Below are 14,830 nucleotides of genomic sequence, written 5' to 3' on the forward strand. Positions count from 1 at the left end.
GGCTTTGCGGCGATAGCCTCATCATTGTCCCGGTGGTAGATATTACAACGAACAACGATGCGGGGTTCAGGCACGACGAGCCGCCATGGATACGTCATGTGGAAATCCCACATCCGCGGACAGTCCAGCCGCCAAAAGAGGCAGGAGGCGTCTCTTCGTGCATGGATAGAGAGATGGAACCGAATGATCATCAGATTCATGCTTACTCGTAATGTGATCTCATTCATAGTGTGCTAGGCTGGACTCCTCAGGCACGGGCTCACACCATGCAACATCACCAAAGGCCAAGAAGCAGTCGCAGTTGTGTTGAAGTGAGTTTAGATCGTTCATGTCTCTTGGCAAGTACTGATCTTATTGACCTCTCATCACCTCACACTTCATCGTGAATGTGCCGGCGCGATTCCATCAAGTCATGGTGGTATTGTTTGAACATCGTTTTTGATCTTAGACCCCCAGGCGCCAACCGCATATGATGCAGAGAAGTTCATAGATGCTCATTGCCCGTAAAGAAACCCGTACTCCCCAGAACCGTTTACGCGTCCTCAACGATGTTGCCGCGCTCCGATACGTAAAGACCGTCCAAGAACTTTCGGATATCCTTGTTGCGGACCTTGCAGATTTGCTGGATATCGGCGGCACCTTGGGAGACATCCTCGAGCGACTGTGTGATGGTTAGCATTGCTTCAATCCATGTTGCGCGGCGGTCCTTACGTTTCCGGACAGCTCGAGCTGATCCTTCTGGTTCTTTGATGCCTCAACCTCAACACCGGGCCTCATGACGACCCTTCGTACGAGCTTCTCGCCGATGAAGTTCCTGATCTCAACCTCCCAGCAGTCGGTCTCCTTGTTCTTGTCCAGGTTGACGTTGATGGGGAAACTGGACATGATGTTAGTCATGTTCAACGATGTGCAAAGGCCCGCCACGAGCATGAGTCAATCTGGCGCGCCCAGCGCTCTGGCACCAGCCTCTTGGAGAGCGCTGAAAGTCGTGTCGGATGGATCATGCTCTGCGGCGGGTTCGGAAGAGATGTGCGATGGGTGCGACATACTGGGCATATACGTAACGCATCTTGTACTTGTAACCCTTGGTGACACCGATGATCAAGTTGTTCTACTCCAGTCAGCCCAGTCCTTCCTTCCTTGCCAGTATAGACTCGAGGGTGCGCGCGACGTACAATCAGGGTGCGGACAGTGCGGAGGGTGGCGACGCTCTTGCGGGAACCGTGGTGGAGCTCGATCTTGATGAGGTTCTTCTTGGGCTGTTCCAGTCTTAGCATATGCCCCCGATGCGATGTGTATGTTCCAAACGTACGTGCGTGAAGCTGACCGCCAAGTGACCGAGAGACTTTGTGAGCTTGCCCTGTGGAGTGTAAGAATCGGTTCGAGGATCGTAGAGGCTATTGTGGGCGGCTTACGCGAGGGCCTGTTGGATATGTCAGTGTTGTTTCTCTAGGGGTCCTCTACCATGCGCACTCACCCTCAACGAGAACATTTCTGTTCTTGATTTGGACCTTGACGCCCTCGGGGATCTCGAGCTCTTCCTCAGAGTGGCTGTTGCGCAAACGTCAGCATTGGATCCGGAATTTGATGTTTGTTGGCGGAGAAGTTCGGTATAGAGGCGTCCATTGACCGTTCGGAGGCAGGGAAAAACGTGCGATGCGGCGGGTTGGGAGTCGTGATCGAGGGATAGACGTACATGTACTTCATCTTGACGGTTGCTGCGGGTTAGCGGTGTTGTCGAGAAGCTGAGGTCGAATTGTCGAAATTGTGTGGGAGGCAGCGCGGACAAAACGATAGCCGAGCCACCGCTCTAGCCCGCTTTTGTGCGCACTAGTGCCGCCGTCTTCCTCGTCATGTCGAAGAACACCAACTTCCATCCCGACGAGTTGCGACTTTTGCTACTGCGATACTGGACTTGAAATGGCCGACGCAAATCCACACATTGCGCAGACGCTGCTGCATCGCGCATTTTCTCCCTCGACTGCTGAATCACACTACCACGAGCGCGTCATAAAGCGTCCCCTCCACGTTCGCGCAACCTCGCCTACACCGTCTGCACGCGCAGTCCGCCGCCGCGCTCTCAACGAGCGCCAACAGGTCGCCAGGAAGCGCAGCAAGAACCAGCCTCGTCCGCTGTCCGCTGCGAAGAAGCGTGCACTGTGCCTGAACGAGATACCCAAGGAGCAACAGAAGTATGCCATCTACGACGGATTACACAATTTGTGGGTGGGATACATGCGGGAGGTGCTAGGCCTGAACGACGCTGCGAGGAATGTGCTTGTCACGCCAAACGCAAGTGGGCAACTGCTTGCGACCGCCGATATGCACGGTGCACTCGTGAGTGTGGTAAGAAGTCGGTGCGTGAGCCGCGTAGGCTTGGAGGGCATCATCGTCCGTGATACAAGGTTCACATTCGAGATCATCACGAAGAACAACGCTGTGAAATGTAAGTCCTGTAGGCTAGACCCAGGTAAGTGGTAAGTATCTGACATTCTCAGCTATACCCAAGGAACACACCATCATCCGCTTTGAGTTGCCGCTTCCTGTCGAAGAAGGAAAGGAGCCCATGAAGCCACTGGTCTTTGAGCTCAACGCCGAACAATTTCAGACACGAGCGGCTGATCGCGCGAACAAGAAGTTCAGGATGCACTACCAGCCTGACATATGAAGGGAGCACATAACCATCTGATGAACTTTCCGATATTAAACCAGAGACGAGCTCGAGGACCTACGACTCCTTGGAGTTCATGAGTCGACCAGCAGCATTCCCGGTCATGCAGCCACTCCAGTATGAGGCTAAGAGAATAGCCAACAAGCGGCCTGCAATAGCAATGCATGTCGTTGTGCGAGATGTGCTCCGAAACGAAGGAGACGCTGGGCGGCAAGAGGACTGAGAAGGAAGCACACGTCAATCCACACAGATATGGCGAAGAGCCACAAGTCGAAAGACACAGTCAAAGTAGGCATGCAATTATGTCATTGAGTATGGTATCATCCCGATGGCGCTTCAAAGCGCCTCCCGCTTAATGCAATGGTATCATGAACAAACAACTCTTCATCCGCGTTTCAAAATCTTACACGTTCGTCGCGACCCTTCCAGACTGGAAGTCCTCGGGCTTGAAATCTCTCAGCTCGGTCTCCCGTCCACTACTACCACCGTTCATCGAACTGATCTCATCCTTCTCTTTGACAGCCCTGCCCTTGTCCAGTCTGCACCCTGTGTAGCTTCTCGGCAGATATCGACCCGGATGCCACACAGCGAACACGACTAGCACAGCAAGTATGGGCGCGGCATCGAAGACCCAGAAGCACCATTCGTGACTCTGGAGATATGCTAGCCCGTAGTTGCGATCGTGTGGTATCTCGATGGTTCGATAGAATGCCCGGCAGGCGATAAGGACCGAGGAGAGATTGATGGTATACCCCAGTTTCCGCCAAAGGTGCAAATCCCCAAGGTCATGTGCAGCCCAATGCCGGCTGATGTAGAAGTACCGCATGCTGATGATGGAGAAGCTGAGGAAACAGAGCAGTTGCATCACCAGACCCATGATGAGGATGATGCGACCAGGCAGCGCTTTCCGTTCAGAAGCAGCAATAGTCCGGTTTCCTTGCTTGTCTTCATCGTACTGCCGACTAATCTGACTCGCGCCGACGAGTTGGACGAGGAAACTGAGGAGGTCGAAACACACAAAGTTGGCGGTAATCCACCTAGGGAAGCACCACAGCGTCTTGAAGTTGAGCGCGTGGGTTGGGCAGGAAAACCATACTACGCGACTGAATGCCGTGTAGCATGCTGCAGCCAGGAAGCTGGGTGCGAGTAAGATCATGAGCCATGAGGCGAGGAAGGGCGACTCTCGGTGCTCGTCGTAGGCAGATACCAGGCGGCATATGAAGCCCAGATCAAGCATGATAATGGCGATGATGGCTGCCCAGAAGAAGTACGCCTTGTGGCGGACATACTGGTAAATGGAATATGTGGAAAGTAACAGGACGACAATTGCGCCTGTTATAGCCAGGGGGTAAGAAGGGTCGTAGATGTAAGGGTTCAGGAAACTTTGGGCTGCAATGTGGTCAGCGACGATGTTGCGTTGCTGAGTAGTAGCAGACGGGGACGAACATACCAACTTGAGCCCGATTTGGCAACCCCATACTCGATCGCGCGTCTAAGACGGCGCTCACGACGTGCATCTTAGCAGACATATCCCGCTCCGCAGGTCCACCTGTTTTAATCCCCGAGCGTAGTCGTTCGTCGATCACGGCAGCCCCAGTAGTCGTAATGGTCGCTCTTTCGCAAATGCCGATGGCGCGTCGCTCAAGTCCCAGTCGCGGTCGCAGTGATGGTAACGCCACAACGTCGTGGTACAGCAACCTCGTCGCAAAAGGGCATGCTCGAACACCAGGGAAAAGAGCCAGCGGAGAAGCGACCCAGATATCAAAAGGCGGCGGTAACGCACGTTTTACCCAAGCCACGCCCGCCTGCGTTCTCCGCCTGCTAAGAGCACTCAAGATCTTGGCGGTCCCTGGCCCTTTCCACTCCGCACGCACTGCGCGTCTCCTTTCCTCCAGCTCCCACGTCCCCAGTCCGTCTCACATGTGCTGGCTAGGCAGGGCCGGGTAACCCGCGACACTTACGTCTTTAATGCGAGACGGGAGACGGATAATGCGGGTATACACACCATGCAACGCAGTGCCGCGCGCACTACTGCTCCGACCCAGGCAGCTCTCCCTTTGATATTAATTCGGTACACACACGTAGTCGTACCTCGCTCTTCACGGTTGCACCCTCGAACGAAAGGCCCAGGAGCAAGCACACGCGTCAGGAATTACCACATGATCCGCCGGCGTGGCCTTGGCAAACCAACGAAAGCCATGGCGTGTGTCGCTGCCAAGGTGTTGGCAATGAGGCCGCTCGCCGAAGTAGCCGCACGTCGGGACTTCGCGTCTTACCAGACCCCACGGCGTGGTGTTGAGGCGTCGTCCAAGTGTCTTTGTGGTGTTTAGTTGTCGCGGCCAAGTGGTATCCCGATGCAAACGGGGGCCGTGGCATTTCTTCGTTGCGCGGTATTTTCTGCGGATCGTTCGGCCTTGGGCTATGTGCCTAAGTTGGGTGTTGCGGTGTTATCCTGGCTAAAGGCCAGCGAGTGCGTTCGTGTGAAACTGAGGCGGGCAGGTGTGGCGCAGGTACTCCAAACATGGGACAGGCGCGTCCTTGTGGCCTGCGCAAGCGCAGAATCCACTACCTTTCGCGATCAACGCCACTCAATAGAGATCGAGAAAGTTCAAGGGGTTTAGCGTGAGTTTATTGAGATGCACCGTGTCTGGTCACCGATTTCACGATAGATTACGTATTTCCAGAGAACCTTGGCATAACTAGAGAAACATCGTGAATTTCCCTTTTGAAATCTTAGTTTTCGAGCCAAACCTTGAATCGCCCTAAGCAGCTGGGTACAAGACCCGACCAAAGTATCTCGAACTACCGTTTCATCGCAACGTCCCCGCGAGAATATACCGGCTTGCCTTCCTTCATCTACCCGCTCACTCATCGTCAAACTCGTCGTCGGAAGCGATCTTATCCGCACTCTCCTTGTTCGAGCCATCAATCTCAGCCTCATCCTCGTCATCATCGAGACCCATGCCCTTCTTCAACCAGCGCACTTCCTTGGGCTTCCGTTCCATCCAGAGCTCGTTCGGGATCCAGGTATAGAAGCTGCACATGGTTTCCTTGATGTCGTCGAGAATGGTCATGCCGCCGGACAGATGCATGACGTTGGCATCCATCTTCAGGCCCACGAAACAGTCCTTGATGATGTCCTCCTCAATCCAGAACTCGTACTCTTTGCCGTCGCCAGCTTTGCGCGGCTTGCCGTTGGGATACTTGGTCTTGTCCTTGGGCAGGTCCCACTCGTCACAGTCGTCTGTGTACCATGTCTTGCACACGAGCTTGCCGAGAGGTTCAAGCTGGCCAAGCTTATGTTTGAAGAGATTGCTCTGCTCTGCATATGCGGACCTCGTGTCGTCGTCAGGGAGTTGAATGGCGGTGACCTCAAGATAGACATTCTCTTTGCTGAGAATCTGCAGATCTCCTGACTCGAACATATCGTACTGCGCATCCGAGCCCAGAACCGCGATGCCAGTACCGAACTTGACCCTGGCCTCTTCCTTCCGGATACCGATCTCGGAAACAGTCAGGCCTTCCTTCTTGAGGTCCTCAGCCCATGACTTATCGCCAGTATATATGTCGGCCTGGGCGCCACCGAAGACAACGCTAGCGGACTTGTTGAAGTCTCCGGGTAGGGCAAGACCTACGGAGTTGACCTTGGGAAGCTCCCGCTCGGCCTGGTCACAGATTCGGAGCGCAGTGGCAAGCTGATCGTCGAATTCGGGGCAGACACGGTGAAAGCGAAGATATCTGAAGAAAGAGCGGGGTACTTGACAAGCGTTCTTGATGGCGTGCGAAGCATAGCCGTAGTGGGCAGGGTACCAAGATGATCTGTCATAGTCAACATCGCGTCAGGCAAGCTCGGGGTGGTAGGCTTACAGGAAAGCTTTGCAGACAGCTACAAAGTCAACAACCCACCGCTTCTCATCGGACCGGTCCCAGGGTACGTTGTGGATGGCGAGAGCCCTCGCAATCTCCTCAGCACCCATCTCCTTCATGTCGTGCTTGGAGATTCCTTGGTACTGGCGAGGACCGGACTCTACTCCACCAAAGCGCATGAGCTTGTTGAAGACATGTGCGTACATCTCATGCATGCGACGCTTTTGCTTGAAGCGCTGGATGGCAATCTCGATGCGCTCAACGAACGACTTGTCTGGAGCGTACATTTCCTCTTCCTCGGCGGCTTCGTCAGGAGTGAGAGTAGGCTCCATGTACGCCTTTTCAAATCCGGTAGCCTTCAGCATGTTCTTGGACACTCCTTCAGGGTGCTTGATCTTGGCCTGAGGGAGTAGTGGTACTGGGTACTGGGCGGGCTGCTGAGCTTTGGCCTTCCGTGATCCTGGGGCATAGGCGATGTCGTTATCGTCGTCGGCATCGAAGTAATCTGGATCCAGAATGCACTTCCCGGTTAGAGGAACCTTGCGCTTGATGGTCTTTCCGTCAGCAGAGACTTCCAAGAAGGCGCTCAGTCGAAGAGCTGCAGAAACGAGGGACTTGGGCTTGTATTTTCGCATCTTTTGAAAACCACAGATGCGACTGACGGAGACGGGGATGTTCTCACGCCCGCCACAGCACTGTAACATGTGCTTGTCGGTAGGGAGATTTTCATCGGAAAAATAGAACTCCACCTTGAAGAACAATTAGTTCCTCTGTAAAACTTACCGCGAGACTGGGGACTGGGAAACGTACTTGACGACGGATCTCTGCCCCATCTGGGTGGTCCAGCACAGTGCCGGTGACTTGAGAAGTGGCAGTGATGTTGGTAGAGGCTCCGTTGGGAGGTCCTGCGTGCGCAGAAAGTGTTGTCATTGCGGTTGCCATGTCTGCTACTCTGTGTATTGAGGATTGGGGATATCAGAAGCGAACTGGAAGAGACTTGAAGTTGTAGAGGGTGATATAGAGAGGATTGGGCATGGGATGTCGGCGCGCTAGTGAGGCAGCGGCAAACGATGCTTCGCGGGTGATTGCGTTGGCCCTGGGGGTGAGAGAGCGCGACTACCTCGTGTTGGTGGTCGCAGCTTCGCATTCTGGACATTCCGCTCATACAAACGCCTTATACGGTGAGTGCATCACCAGCGATTTGATGGATGCAGCACCACGGTGAGAAGTCGAGTTAATCATTGCAACGCATGCGACCTTTCTCCGGGCATGCTGCTACGAAATTTGAGTGAGACCATGTCTGCCATATAATTTCAGATTCTGCCCGGCAATAGAGTGACTAGATGATATCAAACACACGAATCATGGATTTCATGATGACAGCATTGGCTGACTCGTGACGGAGGACCCTGAAACGCCCGTGGGGCCAGCCAGCCCACCATGTATCTTCCACCTAAACACCAACCACGAGTGCCATTACATTGATATCCCGACCAAACGCTCCGTACAGTCCAAGAAACATGGCCTCGAAACAATACGACGCGTCGAAACTCGTGGCATATGGCAGTGCTGCCGCTGGCCAGTAAGTCGCTACCGGCTGCCTGTCAGCCTCGTGTACCAGACTAACACAACAACAGCGACGGCGTGCTCAGCGACCCATCCGGCGGCGTAGTAGTAAAACCATGCACCCTCGCTGAAATTGACTTCTACGAATCCCTCGCCGACCACCCAGACCTCGCGCGCCATCTCCCCACCTTCATGGGCCAGCTCTCCCTCTCAGCCGACCAGACCGCCGCTACCGAGTCCGTCGAAAGCGGCACCATACAAACAGCCGACGGCACAATTGAGCGCCTACATGGCAAGAAGCTCGCGACCGATCTTCACATCGTACTAGAGAACATTACACACAGCTTCAAGAAGCCGAATGTTCTGGATCTGAAGCTTGGCGCGCAATTGTGGGACGAGGCTGCGAAGCCGGAAAAGAGAGCGCGGCTAGATGCTGTGAGCAAAGAGACTACAAGCGGAAGCCTGGGTTTCCGGATAGCAGGCATGCGCACATACAAGGGAGCTGAGGTACCTGAGGTTCCGGAAGATCTCAAGGAGTATGTTGAGACGGATAAGGAGGGCGGCTATTGGGTGTACAACAAGATGTATGGACGCAAATTTAGCGCCGATGATGTCAGCGCGGGCTTCACAGACTACATCTTTCCCGGCGCCAAGTCAGAAGCAGAGCTTGACCGGGCGAGGGAGGTGCTCGCTTACTTTTTGGGTGAGGTGAAGGACATTCAAGAAGTCTTCGAAAGCAAAGAGAGCAGGATGTACAGCGCAAGCATACTATTGGTCTATGAGGGTGATGTAGACGAGTATGCGAACACCAAGCAGAAGCTACGTTCCGCGCATCCCGAAGACGAGGATGAGGACGATGAGGAGACTGTGCCCAAGCTGGCCGAAGTCAAGATGATTGACTTTGCACATGCGACGTGGACACCAGGGCAAGGGCCGGATGAGAACGCGTTGCAGGGTATGAGGAGCACGGCAAAAATATTGAAGGAGTTGTTGGACAAGGCGCAACACGACTAGTTCATCTGTTGGGAACCCAGAATCTAGACGATGTATACCCAGAAGCACAGCTTAATACTATGATCGAGTCTAACTATTCCCTAGTAGTGTATCATCCCAATTTCCGACTCCTCCCATCAGTGACTCAAAAAATGCTGCGTCTACACCTTGAAGCGCCCAATCGTCCGTTCCGGCAGCCCACCCTGGATAATATTGCGACGTGTCGAAAGTATCATCAGAAAGTGCTAGTGGCGGCTGCATCGACTGAGAGTGCTGCGTGCCAGACTCTGGTACCAGCAGGTTGGATGACGGATTGCCGTTAATATCCTGACCGAAGGGAGAGATGTTGTCATCGACACCCACTGGGTTCAAAGAAGAGGGCACATCAAGCATTCCCGCAGTAGAAGTCTGGGAACCTGGCCATTGCTTCGTGATGCCGTTCGCGCCAATCTTGATGATACCAAAATACGGAATTGAAAGCTGAAACTGTTCGCCGCAGCCCTCTTCAAGCCGATTCACTGTGCTCTCGCTGCTGTGACTGAATCCACGCGCGGCATCACTTTCAATCAGCAGCAAGTTGCGAAGTTGCTCAGCGCTCTTGCCCGTGAGAGGATCGTTCGTCTGTGTCTCGACGAGTTCCAGCTTTTCGACCAGTTGCTCAACCATCGCGCGATCACCAGGTCGCTGGTGAACTAGAAAACTTTGATCCTTCCAGCGCCTGCTGTCTATGTGCGCGATCAGTATTGTCATGCCCGCCATTAGCGCGAAGAAGTCGGCTGTATGGCACGATTGGGTAGAGATGGGCCGGAAATTGTGGAATGCGACGAATCTTGTAAGAATCTCTCTGGCCGCGTTAATGCAGGTGATCTTGGCGTACATGTGGAAGTCAGATCCTGTGGCGCAGCGTATGAGGAAAGGCAGATGGAGAAGATGAAGCAGATTGTACTGGTAGATCTGACTTCGAAGCCGCATTAGTTCCTCAAAAGTCTCTCTTGCATTTGGTTGGAGACCAGTGAAACTGGGCGCGAGCCAGTACTTGTCTGGAACGGATGCCGCGACGTTCTGGAGGTCGCGGTCTATCTTACGGGTAGCCTCGATATTCTGGCGTGGGTCTCCTCGATTGCGGTCAACAATACCACAAGCGATGAGAGTGTGTGCTCGGTCGATTCCGCAGCTTACGCTGGCCCCAGGACTGGAGTTCTCCACGCACATCTTTTGGCCCCCATGAGGCAGACCAAGCATCAGGCTAAGATAGCTGTCCATATGAACAATACGAAACCAAAGGAACTTAGGATCCACCCTGTGCTTGCTCTCCAGATACTTGACAGGCGGAGGGTCAGACGTATCCAGTCTCATCAGCTGCGCAAACACCATGGCTCTTCTGAAGGCGATCCAAGCTCGCCGAAGGTTGCCGGCGTTGGATTGGAAGGTGGCTTCGTAAACAATACATTCTAGTCCTTCGATACAGCCTATCAGATGGTCTTTGGTGACGACCAAACGAACAACTGTTTCCACCAAGCGAGTAGCAAGGACGCCTGGATCCCCCGAGATGCAATCGCCCTTGTTACACCGAAAGTACTGTAGCATAAGGGCGAGGATTAGCATATGCCTTGCGATCAGAACCGGAGGTGTGCGTGAACTGCCAGGAATTGTAGCCAGATCGTCGGCAATGTCCAATGATTCGTTTTGTGAGGGGTCGATGGATGTCGTGAGACATTGGTAGCTGTACAAGGTTGCGTTGCGATCGGTCTTGCACAAGAGCTCCAGATCTTGTTGCGGTGGATACGCTCGACGTAGGGCGGATGATATGCTCTCGCCGTCTTCCGTTTGTAGAAGAGGTTGTTCCGGTGTCAGTGCGGCTGAGCTAGGGGTTGGAAGTTGCACATGGCTGATTGTGGCGTCGTCTCCTGGATGTTCCGATCGCGCAAGCAATGCTTCTGCCCTTTGCAAGCGTTGGAGAAGCTGCTCATATGGAATATCAGGAGGATTGGCGATATTGTTTGAGCCTCTACTAGGACGCAGCAGTGACACTTCTTGACTGCTATCGTTGCGTCCAAGGAATTCCTCTTCCGGCTCATTTTGGAGAACGCATGGCACCTTCCGACGGCGACATGCGACACATATGGTGTCAGACGTCGCATCGAATGTGCATCTGACCTTTCGCTTCTTGCAATGCCAGCAGCTTGTTGTTCCTTTCCGAAGTTTGCGCCGCTTGCTGTGAGGCTCGAAGTTGGTGGTGTCGGCGTCATTGACGGATGATCCCGGTGAGCCTTCCATGGCTGGTGACAGTAGCCTGAGTTGAGGGCACGGTGCCTCCTCTCGAGCAAAGCGACCAAACGTGTGGCACGCTTGGATCTAGTGAACTTGTTGCTGGCATCGTATCATAAACAGATGCGATGATGGTGACATAGGGAGAAGTTAGTAACTTAGGGGCGAAAGGGGAAGAGTGAGTGCAATCACCGAGACCTCGGCGGAAGGTTCTCCGCCGAACACATCCTTCAGGCATCAGCAAGGCCACCAGCCAGCCACCACATCATGGAGTCGATGCGCAACGGACTCTCTTTGGTTCCGCCAGAAAGCGGCCGCGTTTGGATTACAATTCTATGGTTCCTTCTGCCATTACAAGATTAGACAACACACATGCCTCAAGCGTGTCAAGCCGATGCATGCCCAGGTGTTCGAGTGTCGCCAAAAATGAAACTTCCCTCTAGGTACAATCTACGTATCTCAAGCACAACTCTAGCAATAGCGTCGCATTGGTCGCAAGTGCGGGCAATCTGTCGTGTAGCACTACCAAAATAGAGCGCGTGTGATCTACGCAGCTCCAGCCTGCACCTTTTCCATGTTCAGCTTCTTGAAAGGTACCAACGCGGTAGCCACGGCAGCTGCGCCAGCCAAAGCTGTCGCAATAGCGAGCGCGACCTTGATGCCCGCCATGTATGCGACCACTATGCCTGCTATGTCTTCCGCAGCAAAATTGTCCCGAAGTTGGGTCGCACCAGATCCAACTACCGCCAGCGGGTTCACGTTCGGTGCTGTGCTCGCAAGCGTGTTGATCATGCGATTGACGAATCCAGACTGAGCCGCAGTCAACGAGAACGCACCGCCGATGGTTTGGAAAACTGCGATGTGTTAGTTAACTCCAAATAAAAAGAGCTGGTTTGCATACAAAAAATCGTTGCCGTCGCTGAGGACATGTCCTCTGCCTTTGCATTGGCCTGACCAGTGTTGATGGCCATCTGGAAGCCTAACCCGACTGCGATACCGTAAAAGGCCTGATAGCCAATCCATTTGCCCAGCCCAGTACCAATGTCGAATGTATACATTAGACCGGTAGCGATAGTCGCTAGAAAGGCACCGCCGATCATGAAAGGTGCAGCATAGCCTGTCTTTGAGACAACGCCGCCACTGACGATGCTACCCAAAACCATCGCGAGGACCAGTGGAAGGTTCAGCACACCCGAATTAATTGCGCTGCGGTTGTCGACGCTCTGAAAATAGAGGGGTAGGTAGTACAGCAAGACAAGATATGATGATGAGAAGAAGAAGATGAAGGCAGATGGCTGCCATAGTGTTCGCTCGCGGAGAAGCCGGGGTGGAAGCATCGAACGCTCGCCATTGAAGATCTCCCATGTAATGAAGGTAATTGCGATAACGACGAAGCCTACCAACAGGCCGATGACGTAGCTGCTGTCCCAAGGTCGCTTTTGGCCGCCATTTTCGAATGCTAAGATGTACGTAACGATGCCGCCCATGACGAGAGCAATGCCGAGAGGATCCATTTGCAAGAACTTTTCCTTCCAAGTCGCTTGGGTGATAATAGCTTGTGGTGGAGTCTTGTAAGTGAACAGGATCAGTGCTGCAGAGGCGCCGCCGATAGGAAGGTTGATGTAGAAGCTGTTTCATGATTAGCAAGTGAGCGGAACAGTCATGAGGAAACATGAACCTACCACCATCGCCAGCTCACTGTGTCTGCGAAGACTCCTCCCAAAAGCGGACCGACGACGCTAGAAAGGCCATATACAGCACCAACAATCCCCATTAGAGCTGGTCGCCGTTTAGGCTCTGCCGCGAACGCCGCCATAGTGAACGCCCCAGTTACTACGCCGGCGGAGCCGACACCAGCGATTGCGCGGCCAACGACGAAAGTTATAGAATTTGGAGCGACGGCGCAGATCAAGCTTCCCATTTCAAAGACGAAGATGGCACCTAGGAAGGACCACTTGAGTGGGAAGTAGCGATAGAACTTGCCAGACATGGACTGGAAACCGCCGAACGTCATGAAGTACGCGGAGCCATACTAAGAGATGTCAGTATTCAAGCACTCGAGTAGCCCGAGCAAGAGTGTAAAAGCTCACCCATGAAACCATGTTGAGGCCTCCAAATTCGTCTGTGATCTTAGGAATGGCTGTTCCAAGAATTGTCATATCCAGGGCTGTGAGAAAGACTGCGCAGAGTATGGCAATCAATATGGGCACCAGCAGCATGCCACTCGGATATTCTTCTTTGATATCATCGGGCTTCTCGTCTTGTTCAGATTTGACATCTTCCTCGATGCCTTGGTCGTTCTGCTGCTGCACCTTCTCCTCAGCGATGTTTTCTGGTTTCATGACGCCACCAGCCGATTGTGCTGTTGCGTCGAATGCGATCGAGGTGTGGAAGTTGTGCTCGTTCATCGTGTGCATTTGAAGTCGGTACTAAGGACGATGTTGGCGGGAGTGTTAAGGGGACAATTTGCAGCGGTAAAGGAGAGTGGGAAAAGTGCCACACATATACTGATTTACGGACGGATACATGATTCGGTTCTTCGAGCAAAGCTCCGATTTCTTTGGCTGAGTAAATGTTCGTCGGAGGGCGAATGGAGGGCGAGCGCTTGGCACATGCTTCCGCCGAAGGTTTCGGCGGAAGCGATCTGCAGCCTACATTAACATAGAAACATGCAAAGTAGGTAAGCTAACGTTAATGTAGGCTTAGACCTATTTTGTTTTCTGCTTTTTGTACAAGGTACTTGTGTTTGACGGCCCTGCTAGTCGGATGCCGACGTCAGGAGCTTGTGAGGTCCCCCAACGCGGCATGCGAAAAGAAGATCCTCCCATGAGCGGATTCCGACGTCCAATGTGCGTTGTTTTCCAGGGTTTGGTCTGAAATCGTGATGCACGTCCAGGAATCGTTCACCAGCGGAACTGAGTGGCCCGCATTGTTATCGCAGTAAGTAAACAGACATATGTTTTGTAAGAGAGGTAGTGCATTGCGGTTTGCTATTTGTGGTTAGTCAGCGCTTCATTAAGATTCGGGATGCCACCTCTTCCTCTTCAAACATCTACCCCTTCCACGTTGCAATGTCGCAAGATCTCCGTTCAAAGATACTTCTTCCGCTTTACATTTACCCACATCCGGGTGCATGGAGTCCTCTCTATACAGCGTAGTGCTTCCTTCGCCGCTAACACGAAGTCTCACTGACGTCTCTCAGCATCGCCGCGGCGCCGGACGTTCAGTTTCTGGTAATCGTCAATCCAAACAGCGGACCGGGTGCTGCACCGTGGTGGCCGAATGAGGACTATCTCCGGGAGATACCGCGGCTAAATGCATTGCCGAACGTCACCACCCTGGGCTACGTGCGCACAACCTATTGCAAACGGCCTGTTCAAGACATCCTTGATGATATCGAGTCGTATGATAGAAGAGGGCGAGAGGACAGCGGGTATAGAGTGGACGGCATCTTCCTTGATGAAA

At 53.3% G+C, this 14,830-nt stretch overlaps 7 protein-coding genes across 7 annotated transcripts; 2 read left to right on the plus strand and 5 right to left on the minus strand.

Moving 5' to 3' along the window:
• Positions 1-532: 532 nt before the first annotated feature.
• On the minus strand, positions 533-1,707 carry J4E83_001502 (uncharacterized protein; the record flags this gene model as incomplete). Its single annotated transcript, XM_049328458.1, has 7 exons — positions 533-661; positions 712-877; positions 1,050-1,111; positions 1,176-1,259; positions 1,313-1,397; positions 1,474-1,551; positions 1,697-1,707. 7 exons carry the CDS (start codon positions 1,705-1,707, stop codon positions 533-535), a joined length of 615 nt encoding a protein of 204 aa, XP_049192976.1.
• Positions 1,708-1,920: 213 nt separating this feature from the next.
• On the plus strand, positions 1,921-2,668 carry J4E83_001503 (uncharacterized protein; the record flags this gene model as incomplete). The annotated part of the gene is made up of 2 exons (XM_049328459.1): positions 1,921-2,446; positions 2,499-2,668. The coding sequence occupies 2 exons, from the start codon at positions 1,921-1,923 to the stop codon at positions 2,666-2,668; spliced, it is 696 nt and encodes a 231-aa protein (XP_049192977.1).
• Positions 2,669-3,074: 406 nt separating this feature from the next.
• Positions 3,075-4,188, minus strand: J4E83_001504 (uncharacterized protein; the record flags this gene model as incomplete). Its single annotated transcript, XM_049328460.1, has 2 exons — positions 3,075-4,060; positions 4,122-4,188. 2 exons carry the CDS (start codon positions 4,186-4,188, stop codon positions 3,075-3,077), a joined length of 1,053 nt encoding a protein of 350 aa, XP_049192978.1.
• Positions 4,189-5,535: 1,347 nt separating this feature from the next.
• On the minus strand, positions 5,536-7,480 carry J4E83_001505 (uncharacterized protein; the record flags this gene model as incomplete). Its single annotated transcript, XM_049328461.1, has 3 exons — positions 5,536-6,490; positions 6,539-7,287; positions 7,349-7,480. 3 exons carry the CDS (start codon positions 7,478-7,480, stop codon positions 5,536-5,538), a joined length of 1,836 nt encoding a protein of 611 aa, XP_049192979.1.
• A 578-nt stretch (positions 7,481-8,058) lies between these two features.
• Positions 8,059-9,118, plus strand: J4E83_001506 (uncharacterized protein; the record flags this gene model as incomplete). The annotated part of the gene is made up of 2 exons (XM_049328462.1): positions 8,059-8,120; positions 8,176-9,118. 2 exons carry the CDS (start codon positions 8,059-8,061, stop codon positions 9,116-9,118), a joined length of 1,005 nt encoding a protein of 334 aa, XP_049192980.1.
• A 69-nt stretch (positions 9,119-9,187) lies between these two features.
• J4E83_001507 (uncharacterized protein) lies at positions 9,188-11,374 on the minus strand (the record flags this gene model as incomplete). The annotated part of the gene is made up of 1 exon (XM_049328463.1): positions 9,188-11,374. One exon carries the CDS (start codon positions 11,372-11,374, stop codon positions 9,188-9,190), a length of 2,187 nt encoding a protein of 728 aa, XP_049192981.1.
• A 537-nt stretch (positions 11,375-11,911) lies between these two features.
• J4E83_001508 (uncharacterized protein) lies at positions 11,912-13,773 on the minus strand (the record flags this gene model as incomplete). The annotated part of the gene is made up of 4 exons (XM_049328464.1): positions 11,912-12,219; positions 12,267-12,994; positions 13,048-13,397; positions 13,456-13,773. The coding sequence occupies 4 exons, from the start codon at positions 13,771-13,773 to the stop codon at positions 11,912-11,914; spliced, it is 1,704 nt and encodes a 567-aa protein (XP_049192982.1).
• Between the last annotated feature and the right edge of the window lie 1,057 nt (positions 13,774-14,830).

The sequence above is a fragment of the Alternaria metachromatica genome, assembly GCF_023757995.1.
Source record: "Alternaria metachromatica strain BMP 0045 chromosome Unknown scaffold_2, whole genome shotgun sequence".
NCBI lineage: Eukaryota > Fungi > Ascomycota > Dothideomycetes > Pleosporales > Pleosporaceae > Alternaria > Alternaria metachromatica.